The 11,376-nt window shown below is 44.3% G+C and overlaps 2 protein-coding genes across 5 annotated transcripts; one reads left to right on the top strand and one right to left on the bottom strand.

Annotated features, from left to right (window-relative positions):
- Nucleotides 1-361: 361 nt before the first annotated feature.
- On the bottom strand, nucleotides 362-5,576 carry ccdc47 (coiled-coil domain containing 47). 2 transcript variants are annotated; one of them, XM_067232999.1, is made up of 13 exons: nucleotides 5,414-5,576; nucleotides 4,280-4,573; nucleotides 3,879-3,980; nucleotides 3,545-3,719; nucleotides 3,069-3,190; nucleotides 2,745-2,810; nucleotides 2,547-2,648; nucleotides 2,326-2,436; nucleotides 2,026-2,111; nucleotides 1,876-1,934; nucleotides 1,653-1,762; nucleotides 1,153-1,320; nucleotides 362-1,034 (listed from the first exon to the last, which is right to left on the bottom strand). In XM_067232999.1, exons 2-13 carry the CDS (start codon nucleotides 4,562-4,564, stop codon nucleotides 954-956), a joined length of 1,467 nt encoding a protein of 488 aa, XP_067089100.1. In that variant the 5' UTR covers nucleotides 4,565-4,573; nucleotides 5,414-5,576; the 3' UTR covers nucleotides 362-953. The 2 variants fall into 2 exon arrangements, with proteins under 2 accessions (XP_067089100.1, XP_067089101.1); XM_067233000.1 differs by having other exon boundaries at nucleotides 4,280-4,570.
- Nucleotides 5,577-7,083: 1,507 nt separating this feature from the next.
- dcaf7 (ddb1 and cul4 associated factor 7) lies at nucleotides 7,084-11,358 on the top strand. 3 transcript variants are annotated; one of them, XM_067232533.1, is made up of 8 exons: nucleotides 7,084-7,161; nucleotides 7,782-7,940; nucleotides 8,081-8,239; nucleotides 8,353-8,464; nucleotides 8,604-8,722; nucleotides 9,113-9,322; nucleotides 9,469-9,586; nucleotides 9,888-11,358. In XM_067232533.1, the coding sequence occupies exons 2-8, from the start codon at nucleotides 7,803-7,805 to the stop codon at nucleotides 10,058-10,060; spliced, it is 1,029 nt and encodes a 342-aa protein (XP_067088634.1). In that variant the 5' UTR covers nucleotides 7,084-7,161; nucleotides 7,782-7,802; the 3' UTR covers nucleotides 10,061-11,358. The 3 variants fall into 3 exon arrangements, with proteins under 3 accessions (XP_067088634.1, XP_067088635.1, XP_067088633.1); XM_067232534.1 differs by lacking the exon at nucleotides 7,084-7,161 and adding an exon at nucleotides 7,295-7,334; XM_067232532.1 differs by lacking the exon at nucleotides 7,084-7,161 and having other exon boundaries at nucleotides 7,343-7,940; nucleotides 9,888-11,357.
- The last annotated feature ends 18 nt before the right edge of the window (nucleotides 11,359-11,376 follow it).

The raw sequence follows: 11,376 nt of genomic DNA, 5'->3' as shown, positions 1-11,376 counted from the left end.
GCAGCATGTCACAGCTTCACGAGAAAACAAAGTGGTCTTTGAATACATGATTTCAACTTATCTACGAGGAAAGAGAACAAACATGTTTCTGCTATGCAATTCCCCAAAGGAAATACGCGGTTGTATCTGTAAAAAAAATAAAAATAAATAAAAGGTTTTCTGATTCGTGTCAGAGTAAGGTCAGTGTCCCGAGTTCAATCTTCACCAACTCGATCTCCTCAAACGACGTATGACTCCTAAACGCATCGTCCTCCCGATTATATCCTCGTCTGGACGCAACCATAAGACATTGCCAGATCATGATCAGACCACTTAAAACATTATGAAAATTATATAATCAAATAACGAAAAATACTTTGTAGGTTTCTAGTGCATTTATTATGTTTTCTCAAAAAACAGCAGAGAAACAGACTGTTAGGAACTAGTCACTTCAGATATAAATTAAAACATGTTTGAATGTTCACAAAATGTTCAGCATGATCAGCAAAGTGTTAAATACATTTTCAATAAACAAAAGCCTGGCATGGATTCATTCCTGTAAAATAATGTTTTTGTTTTATTACCACAAAAAGGTGAATCCCATCCCTGTAGATTCAATTTTAAAAAAGCTCCTTGAGCAGTGTTGCTTTGCAGAATTGGGAGGAAGATGAAATCAAGCATAGGAAGTTGGCATTAATTGTCCTGGCAAAAGATGTGAAATATAACTTATCTTCAATGCCACCCCAGCAGTTCAATCAACACCTACAACAATCTACCCTGATTGGAACAGGCGTTTCCATGGGAACATAACCCATTCAGCCTGACACGCCCATGAAGAGGGAAGAGCTGGCTGCTGGAGAGAGAGATGGATGGAAGCTGTAGAAACCATCTGAGCTGAGCACTGTGTGTGTGTGTGTGTGTGTGCTTGTATCCCTGTATCTGCATGTCTGTGTGTGTGTGTCTGCTAGTTCTCTTCACATGGCTTTCACTTTGATTTGCTTCATCTTCATCTGCTTCTTCTCTATTTTCTTCTGCTCACGGCGCTGAGCAGCCTCCTGGGAAAAAAACAAAACAAAGACAGGCGAAGGTGAGAAGTTGCAGGCCAGGAAGTACAAACATGGCTTGCATTCTTTCCGGGGGGTTCAAACAGGAGCTCCCTGCTGTGTGGCTGACCTCCAAACGGCGCTGTCTCTCCGGGTCCTCCTCATTCATGATGCGCTCCTTCTCCGCCCTCTTCTTCTCCTCCCGGCGAGTCTGGGCTGCCTCTTGACGCTGAGTGTGGGTCTGCTTCAGGAAGTTCTCCTCCACACGGGCACGGTTTTTGTCAGCCTTCTGCTTGCCCTAGAGACAGAAGAGCTCGTAACCACCAGCCACTTCACCCTACTTGCCTTGGGGGGGAATGTCCCTGTACTTACTGTAAGTCGCTCTGGATAAGAGCGTCTGCTAAATGACTAAATGTAAATTAAGAGTAACGAGAAGACAGGGCTAGTATACGTGTGTGTTTGTGTGTGCGTCTGTGCGTGTGTCTGTGTGTTTGTGCCTGTGCGTGTGTGTGTCTGTGCGTGTGTGTGTCTGTGCGTGTGTGTGTCTGTGCGTGTGTCTGTGTGTGCGTGTGTGTCTGTGCGTGCGTGTGTGTGTTTGTGTGTCTGTGTGTGTGTTTAAGTCCCACTCACCTCCCTATTGAGGCGGAGCTTCTTGACCTTGTCAATGCTGTAGATCACCATGTTCATGAGGGGGAGCAGAGAGTCCATGTCTTTGGGAGACGTGTTGCCCATGCCAGGCACTACAGGAAAACATTCAAAACACAATCCATGTCAATCGAAATGTAGTCATTGCGGTGGGAAGGTATATTTTGTACAGTGTACTTACAGCTTGAAAGCATGAACCAAAACGTACCATTAAATGTAAACAGCAGAGTCTTCTTTGTCTCAGGCAGCTTTAAGGGTTGACCCTCCCTGAAACACAACATAAGGACAATGTTCATTCATGTGATCCGAGATAAAACCTTTGGAAAAGACAAAAAAAAGTTATAGGCAGAATATTTACTCTTGCATAACTTTTGGACCAGAAAATTGGTCCGAGAAGTGGATGGACTCGATCTTGTCAGCATGGTTGGTGACATAGTGTACCATCTGAGAAACAGGAGGAAATGGTCACTTTATACATCAACAATTACACCACGGTTTATACAAAGTTAACCATTTGAAATATGTATGTAAATACTGTATCAATAAAATATTGTGTATTATAGCATGTCCCATTGGGACACTTACAACATATGCCCGCACTGTGAACGTTTGTTTCCCTGATTCTATGATTGGGACACTAGAGATCAAGTCTTCTCACCTTGCTGTCCATCACACCATCTGTGACTTCGCCCATCTCTGAAATAATGGCCAGGGACTCAGGAAGGCCATACTTAGACCCTGACTTGGGCTTGTCACTGCAGAACTCACTCTGTGGATAGAAAGACACAGGACTTGCAAACAACCCCCATGGAGACAGACGCATAGGTGACTAACTTGCAAAATGTTGGAAGACTCGACAGTCAGGGTTAATCCCCTTACCAGGTCCTGCATATCCTTCTGCATCTTCGCCATGGCCTTCTTGGTGCCCACAGCGAACACAAACGTGTCCATATCCTCGTCATTCAGAGTTACTTTAATTTGCTACAAAATGCGGGACAAATCCATAAAAACAAACAGGAATAGTTAGACACACAGAAAGATAATTTGCTATACTAGCACTACCTCAGCTGTACTCACCACTTGATCACAGACTGGCCTCATCATTCTGGCCAGCACATTAAGCAGGTCCTGCCTCTTCAGGAACTGCAACAGAACAGAAACATTAGCAGAAGGCGATTCAGGACAGAAACTGTTATGGTACTTACATTTACATTTAGTCATTTAGCAGACGCTCTTATCCAGAGCGACTTACAGTAAGTACAGGGACATTCCCCCAAAGGCAAGTAGGGTGAAGTGCCTTGCCCAAGGGCACAGACGGAATCGAACCGGCAACCTTCTGATTAATAGCCCGACTCCCTAACCGCTCAGCCCTCTGACCCTTAGACAATCGAAGCTGAATACCTTGAGCTGGATGAGCATGCCCTCGCAGCACACGCGTCCAGAGCACCACAGGTTGTAGATGTGCTCGTTTTCCTGGTTGAGCTTCCCAGTGCTCACAGCCTCTTTGTTGGTACCATCGTCACCTGACCACACATACACAATCACAAGAGAGATCATGATTCATTTCCTTTACAATCACATGAGAGATCACGATTCATTTCCTTTACATCGACTGATCTCATTTTCAGCACAGCCACGTTATAATATTATAAAGCAAGGCAAGGAAACATTAACATTTACATTTAGTCATGTAGCAGACGCTCTTATCCAGAGCGACTTACAGTAAGTACAGGGACATTCCCCCAGAGGCAAGTAGGGTGAAGTGCCTTGGCCAAGGACACAACGTCATTTCGCACGGCTGGGAATCAAACTGGCAACCTTCAGATTACTAGCCCGACTCCCTCACCGCTCAGCCATCTGAACCCTTGATGACTCACCCACGAGGGCAAAGTTGCTCTCTAGAAGTTCTCTGTGGGAGTTGAACCAGGCCTGGGCCAGACGACTGTTCTTGTTCTTGCCGATGATGTAGTTCATGATGTAGGCCAGCAGGCCTGTCACCATCAGGATCTCCATGTAGTAGCTCTCCCAGCTGTTCTGCAAATGGGCGGGAACCTGCGCGCGGGGGGGGAATCATAACAATGACACTACGATTGTACTTATCTTTAGAAAGCGCTGCATGTAGTTGTTTTAAAAGGAACATGAATGTAGATTGTCTTTGCATAGCGGTCGGTGTGTTAAGTATGTCAAGTCTACTTTCAACAACAAGCACACCGTATGAATGATGAGGGGGTCCTTGAACGAAGGGCTGGTCTTCTCCATGTCCTCGATGCCCTCAAACTCCTCTTTATCATATTTGCTATATATGTCTTGGTCCTGGGGCAGAATAAGAGAATAAGACATCATTGATGTGAATTAGTTTGGCTATGCCTGAATTTGAATGACAGTGGAACAACTAATAAAACTCACACGTTTACATTTAGTCATGTAACAGACGCTCTTATCCAGAGCGATTTACAGTAAGTACAGGGACATTCCCCCCAAGGCAAATAGGGTGAAGTGCCTTGCCCAGGGACACAATGTCATCGCACTGCCTGGAATCAAACCGGCAACCTTCTGATTAACAGCCCGATTCCCTAACCGCTCAGCCATCTGATCATCACACCCTCATTCACCTGTATCTCTGAGTCCTCAAAGCCGTCCTGGCCATCCTCAAGCTCCACCGTGGCCTCGTCTTCATCGTCCTCAGCGGGCAGCGCAGACGGGGAAGCCCGCAGTGGAGGAGCCGTTTCCGTCTCAATTGTGGCGTCCTCATTTGCATCCTCAAACTCGGCAAAGTCGTCATCGAATTCTGCCTGGTCCTCTCCATCCTCAAAGTCGTCGTTGTAGCGCCCCCTGGAGACAGGCAGGACCAGCAGCAACAGCAGTGCAGGCAGCAGGAGCAGGTACAGACGCTGCATGGCTTACTACTAGTAGGAAGAGAGAGATGAGTCAATGAGTAAACAAACAAAAGCTAGATTTCAAGGTAGTGGGGCATTTATGGTATAATTACTTACTTGGAATGTGCCCACAATAACTTTCCAATACTAATACAAGAGTAGAGTACACATGATTTTAATGACAGATAAAACTGATTTTAGAACAATCAGTCAATCATTTAAAGGTCTAGTTAGGCACTGCTGTCAGAGAACCGGATCATCCGTCACCTTGAGAATCTCAAGTTCAGATCAAGAATTACAAAAGCCAATACCATTGCTAGCCCCGTTAATTTTTCACATAAAGACAACATCGGCCTAGTTAATAGAGCTTGTTAGGACCTGTCTGAGAAACCATCTTAGCAACGTGGGTAAATCAAATCTCTGGCATGGCATATACTAAGATAGCTAGGTAGCTAACGCTAATGCTATTCCATCTTCAATCGGCTTGCTGAGATTACAGAGCTAGCAACAACTCTCACAAAACATTTAACCAGTTTGACCGTAATAAACTGTTATGGCTATAGTTTGATGACTACCGTAATGCTTGTTAACCTACGGTCGATGAATTCAAACAATAATATGTCATATTTGTTAAGCATCCTGGGAGGCAAAGATTATGAAGTAACTTGCTAGATTGCAGATTTGAGTTTGACTCCCATCCCCCCACACTAGTCACATACTCTACTAGTACTACTAACGTTAGCTTGCTACGCTAACACATTAGCATATCCCTTTCTCAACAAAATGTGGCAATAGGTGACAGCGACCAAACTGCCATACATTTCCAACTAGTCAAACAAAATTACCAAGCAAGTTTAGTGATAGAGATACCTCTGGAGTGTTTTCTAGCAAGAATGGCTAGAAGGAAGTATATTCGGGGATACGCTGACAGGTCCTTCGTTCGCCTAACTGTTGAGAAGCACACACCCGCTGTCCCGTGGTTCCAAATATAACTAGCTAGCTAGCTGGCTACTACGCTGAGCTAGCCAGGTGACAGTATTCGACAGAGCAGTCTTCTTCTTCTTTTGGTATTACGGCAGATTGCAACCAACGTTAAGAGGTGCATCACCGCCACCTACTGTTTGGAAGTGTGAGGACAGGTGTCGTGCCAAGGCACTTATCCCCACCAGGATTTGTATCCCCTGGCCGCGGTAGCGCGCGTGCAGTAAGAGAAGTGGAGGTTAACTGCTGCACTTCGAATTCACCTCTTAAATGGAACAAATAGCGACGTGGAAGACTGGACAGGGTTTCCATAGTAACAAGGAACTCATTTATCTACATGAATAAGTTTATTTGTCTGTTACATTAAGGCGACGTGTGAATTGTTTAATGCGTTGTTTAGTATTGTGGATTAATCCACAGTGCTTTCCAAAATTCCATATTGCCATGCACCTTAGCTACATAGGCCGACTGATAGGCCTATCTATGTGACTTGACATCACATGCAGGTTTATGAACAATATTTTTTCCTTTAATCTAGGCTACCTCCATCTGTCCATACTCTGCGGGTGTGCTCTGACAAGGATGCCCCGTCTTTGCTACCCCGTCCCTCCCTGCCCTCTTCTGTTTTAATTTAATTTAGTTTAATATGGCTTTTTAATTAATCACTTTGTTCACCTGTCTACCATATGAGTTACAGAGGGATACACATTACATCAGTTTTTTCACCTGATATAATGTGTACCCCCTACGCTAACATGCAAAGGGTCTGTCCTGCCATCATGTGTGTGTTCGTTTGGTCACAATGAACAACCTGAGATAATATGGAGATGTCTGCTCTTTTCTAGCTAAAGTTACAGAGTGGATACACATTATATCAGGTCGTTTTTTCACCTGATATAATGTGTACCCCCTCCCCTAACATGCAAATGGGGTCTGTCAATGAACACATAAGTTACAGAGGGGATACACATTATATCAGGCCATTTTTTCACCTGATATAATGTGTACCCCCTCCCCTAACATGCAAAGGGTCTGTCCTGCCTTCATGTGGGGGATCTGTGCCATACAGTCTGGCCATTTCTAAAGCAATACAGTGATGCTGGTGATGTATGTTACTTTGATCATTATGTACAACAAGTTTCATCTATACACCAGTCTTTTACACTGAGAACACATGTGGGGAACCGATTTCCCAGAAGGTCTGAGGAAAATGTCTCCCCCGTGTATTACAGTGTGATGATTTTGGACGCGATACAGTGATGCTGGTGATGTATCATGATGTGGGGAACAGATTTACCTGGAGGCCTGAGGAAAGAGGCTCCCCCATCCTATCTACACATCAGTCTTCATGATTTCGCGCACGCGCAAGGAAGGGGGAACAGGGGAACTGAATTCTCCGGAACACCGGCGGTCTACATTACCTCAAATAAACATAGAAACCGTAAAGACATAATAAAATAAACATCTAATTCTCATCCCAGCTCCGAGTCTCCTGAACTTTCTAGCCTGGTTTCATAAAGACAGCTTCTGCCCTGCACACTCCTCCCCCTTCCCTCACAACACAACAAGCTTAAACTAGCTGGCTTGCTCAAAGCTACGCGATCATTGCATATCCGAAACGCAATCTCTGTCTCGCTGTAAGTAAAATGTGTTATGTGACACTTAAATAATTAAATGAACAAAGTTATTCTCAGTATTATTCTGCAACTATTTGGGGAGTTGCCTGTCCACCGACATTTTCTTCGGGAGGAGGAGACTGCTTGCGTACTTCACACTGTAGCTGCAGCGCTCCAGTACCAGTACAGCTCGTGTAGGTAATTTGCAGAATAGGACACTAGTGCGTGAGCTTGTGCTGGGATCAGTTAAAAAGTGTCAAGCCGGGTGGACCTAAGAAATATTTAGTTTGTATCGTAAACTTAATCCGTATAAGCAATTTAACCCGTATTGGTCGGCAAATATTGGTTTTGGACTGGAGCTAGCTAACATGCTACGTTGTTTCTTTGTTTGACAGACCAAGTAGTGGCGACGCTAGCGAGAAGGCTAGCTGCTACCACTACAAGAACTAACACAGTAGCTAGCATTCGTTAGCAATTACAGCTTTTGTTGTTTGATATGCACAGATCTCTATTAGGAAAGGAAGTATTAGTGGCATTGTCTTAGGCATTGTCGTACGTTGATTGCAGGCCTTGAGACTGTGTTGCCCTTTTTCGGATAACAGTAATTACTATTTATAAATATTTATTCCCGGGCACTTCAGCAATTTAAAACCCAAGCTGCCATGTCGCTCCACGGCAAGCGAAAAGAGATCTACAAATACGAGGCGCCATGGACGGTTTACGCAATGAACTGGAGCGTCCGACCGGACAAACGATTTCGCCTGGCTCTTGGAAGTTTCGTTGAAGAATATAACAACAAGGTGAGCAAAGCAAGTAGCTCATGCAAGATCCATCAAGACGGCACCTCTGAAGAACTATCCAGAATCCCTACGTGGTCAGTTAAATTAGAGCACGATCAATTATTTTACTGTCTCAAATTTAGCCGTTTTGCCTTCCTCAGGTGCAGCTAGTGGGCCTGGAAGAGGAGAGTTCAGAGTTCATCTGCAGAAATACTTTTGACCACCCCTACCCAACCACCAAGATTATGTGGATTCCCGACACCAAAGGTGTATACCCAGACCTGCTTGCCACCAGTGGCGACTACCTGCGTATCTGGAGGGTTAGTCTTGGATCCAGACAAGATCACATAATCAGAGTAAAGTTTTAAAGCAAAATCATCACAAGGTGGTTCAATAAATTATCATTGCAAGCTTGTTTGATCTTTCTTCTTAGGTTAGTGACACAGAGACACGCCTGGAATGCTTGCTGAACAACAATAAAAACTCAGATTTCTGCGCCCCACTCACCTCTTTTGACTGGAACGAAGTGGATCCGAATCTACTCGGTAAGCGTCTGCAGCGTTTGGTCCAGTTTGAAACAATGTTTGATTTTACGACCTTTGGGTCGACTTGTACATGTTTGGACGGTACCCAATACCTGGCTGGCCACACAAACAAGTTTTGTGTTGTGTGTTTATTTCACAGGCACCTCAAGTATTGACACAACTTGCACTATCTGGGGCTTGGAGACTGGCCAGGTGTTAGGTCGTGTCAACCTGGTGTCTGGTCACGTTAAAACCCAGCTCATCGCTCACGACAAAGAGGTGTGTGGGGTCTTTGTGTGAAGAAACAAAGTTCCTGTTTTGTGTGCTGTTAAATTTGTCATTGGAAAAAAGATTTCCAATGCCTCTCACTGAAGGAATTGCATGGTTGTGGACATCTGTGTAGCTGTAGCTTTTTGTATTTGTAGTCCTATTAGGGAGTCAGGTGGCTGAGCGGTTAGGGAATCGGGCTAGTAATCTGAAGGTTGCCAGTTCGATTCCCGGCCGTGCAAAAATGACGTTGTGTCCTTGGGCAAGGCACTTCACCCTACTTGCCTCAGGGGGAATGTCCCTGTACTTACTGTAAGTCGCTCTGGATAAGAGCGTCTGCTAAATGACTAAATGTAAATATCTATTAAACGTTGTGCTGATGAGGTTCCTCTCTATCTGCAGGTGTATGATATTGCTTTTAGTCGTGCCGGCGGTGGGAGGGACATGTTTGCGTCAGTGGGTGCTGATGGCTCTGTGCGCATGTTTGATCTTCGTCATCTGGAACACAGCACCATCATCTATGAAGACCCCCAACACCACCCACTGCTACGTCTGTGCTGGAATAAACAGGACCCCAACTACCTGGCTACCATGGCGATGGATGGCATGGAGGTCTGCATGTTAAGCACTATTGCTTTTCTTGTCACCTCTGGTATTGTGTGATTTTCCCAGTATAGTATTCAGTTTTTTTTATATTATCGTTGTCTTTTCCCGTGTGATAATGTTTTTTGTTTTTTTTCTGCCTCTGTGTCTGTCAGGTGGTTATCCTGGACGTACGCGTTCCGTGCACACCTGTAGCCCGTCTCAATAACCACCGGGCGTGCGTCAACGGCATCGCCTGGGCCCCTCACTCCTCCTGCCACATCTGCACTGCAGGTAAGGCTGCACAGGTGTAGCCCATGTGGCTGGTAAACCCTCTCCTCGGGTATGTTTACAGGCCACCATCGCCAGCGAATAGCTAGCTTCTCTTCAGCATAGCTGGTAAGGAGTCGCACTTGCGAGTCAGAGGTCCAGGGATCGAGGACCAGTGAGGGGAAAGATTGGAAGGACTGACTCCTGACCTCCCCCCTGTTACACCAACACTGCTGCATAAAAAAAATCAACTCCGGATCCTAAAGTGCCTCTCTTCTAACCTTCAGTTGAATGCCCTAATGGCTCCTGTTTTTTCCTGTTTTAGCGGATGACCACCAGGCACTGATCTGGGACATCCAGCAGATGCCCAGGGCCATCGAGGATCCCATCCTGGCCTATACTGCTGAGGGGGAAATCAACAACGTCCAGTGGGCTTCTACCCAGCCTGACTGGATTGCCATCTGCTACAACAACTGCCTAGAGATTTTGCGTGTGTAAACCCAACCACAGTGGACTGGGGTGAAAGTGTACAAAACTTGGACTTGTTTGGGTTTTTTTGAGAGTGAAATATAGTCAGACTCTTTGCCTCAACACAATTCTCTCTCCACATGGACACGCCTTTGGAATGGGGAATCTAGGAAATCTCCCTAGCTCTTGGGGGTTTCCATTGTTCTACTCCACAACATCTTAGTTTACTGTTTTTTATTGTTCTCACCTTTATTTCAAGTTGAGTGTGCACTATCTATTTGTTTTGTTTGTAGTGGTGTTCAGTGTCTGTAGAGCTCTAACATGCATCAGTGTCCAGTTTGGTGCAACTGTTACTGCTGATCAGTTGTCAATGGAAACACAGATTTCAGACTGATCTGCTTCTGCGTGTCAAAAAGAAAAGCCAACCAATATATTATCAAAAGGGACAGTTGAGGTCTTGTGGTTGATTATAACAACGTATGGCGAGTGAATATGGACAATGAACCAGTGACACAGCACTTATCATTTTGGGTCACAACCATTTTAAATACCCTTGGTGTTTCATTTTTTTCCATACACATAGAAAAGATTAGTACACTGTATTTAATGCCAGCTACCCGTGATAGTACTGAGATTGGTGTGGTCTGCGTTGACAGATGCAATGTAATATCAGTTAAGGGACTAGGAAGAATATTAAATGTTCTCAATGTCAGTGGTCATGCCTGCCTGTGTGGGAAGCATGATGAGCGTGAGATGTCATCGTCCAGAACAGAGCCAGACTGAACCAGTCATTTCATCTTCCATGTCATACGTTTTTATAGTTTAAATAGAGATGTGCCAGGATTTGCAGTTCCTATCTTGATTCATGACTGTGATATGCCGTTTACTTAGCTTAGTATTGAAGGAGAGTGATTTCCTTGTACTAATCTTTCTCTGTACTTGTAGACCACTCCCTTTATTTTTTTATGTTCTTTACTCCAATGTCAAACTCTTGTAGCATGTCTATACAAGGGAAAATGTACATACATATAAATATATGAACTAAGATATTGATAAGACAAATGTTCATGTAGTACCTTTTTTCATGAAAGTTTGTATTACCGAATTTGCTCTACCCAAATAAACCTGAATGTCTGTCCTATACCATGTAGATCTTTGTGTCACTGCATCAAGTTCCCTGCTTATTTCAGATCAATACCACACTGAAATGGAAAATCCATGAAGAGATTCTTTTTCCGTTGTGTTATAAATAATATTTTGTCTAAAAAACATAATACTAAGTTATTTTGTGCTTCAGTAAACCTTTACAGAGTGACAAAGGCTTACAAAAATAATTACATTCACCC

Source organism: Osmerus mordax, chromosome 3 (genome assembly GCF_038355195.1).
Source record: "Osmerus mordax isolate fOsmMor3 chromosome 3, fOsmMor3.pri, whole genome shotgun sequence".
NCBI lineage: Eukaryota > Metazoa > Chordata > Actinopteri > Osmeriformes > Osmeridae > Osmerus > Osmerus mordax.
This window is presented reverse-complemented; position numbering and strand designations above follow the sequence as displayed.

Excerpts from the sequence above, each read along its gene's own strand:
- ccdc47 (XM_067232999.1), bottom strand. The coding sequence starts at position 4,564 with ATGCAGCGTCTGTACCTGCTCCTGCTGCCTGCACTGCTGTTGCTGCTG. Across the intron at positions 3,191-3,544 it reads GAGCAACTTTGCCCTCGTGG|GTGACGATGGTACCAACAAA; the intron begins GTGAGTCATCAA and ends ATGTGTGGTCAG. Across the intron at positions 1,935-2,025 it reads GGTCCAAAAGTTATGCAAGA|GGAGGGTCAACCCTTAAAGC; the intron begins GTAAATATTCTG and ends GTTGTGTTTCAG.
- dcaf7 (XM_067232533.1), top strand. The coding sequence starts at position 7,803 with ATGTCGCTCCACGGCAAGCGAAAAGAGATCTACAAATACGAGGCGCCA. Across the intron at positions 8,240-8,352 it reads ACTACCTGCGTATCTGGAGG|GTTAGTGACACAGAGACACG; the intron begins GTTAGTCTTGGA and ends CTTTCTTCTTAG. Across the intron at positions 8,465-8,603 it reads AGTGGATCCGAATCTACTCG|GCACCTCAAGTATTGACACA; the intron begins GTAAGCGTCTGC and ends TTTATTTCACAG.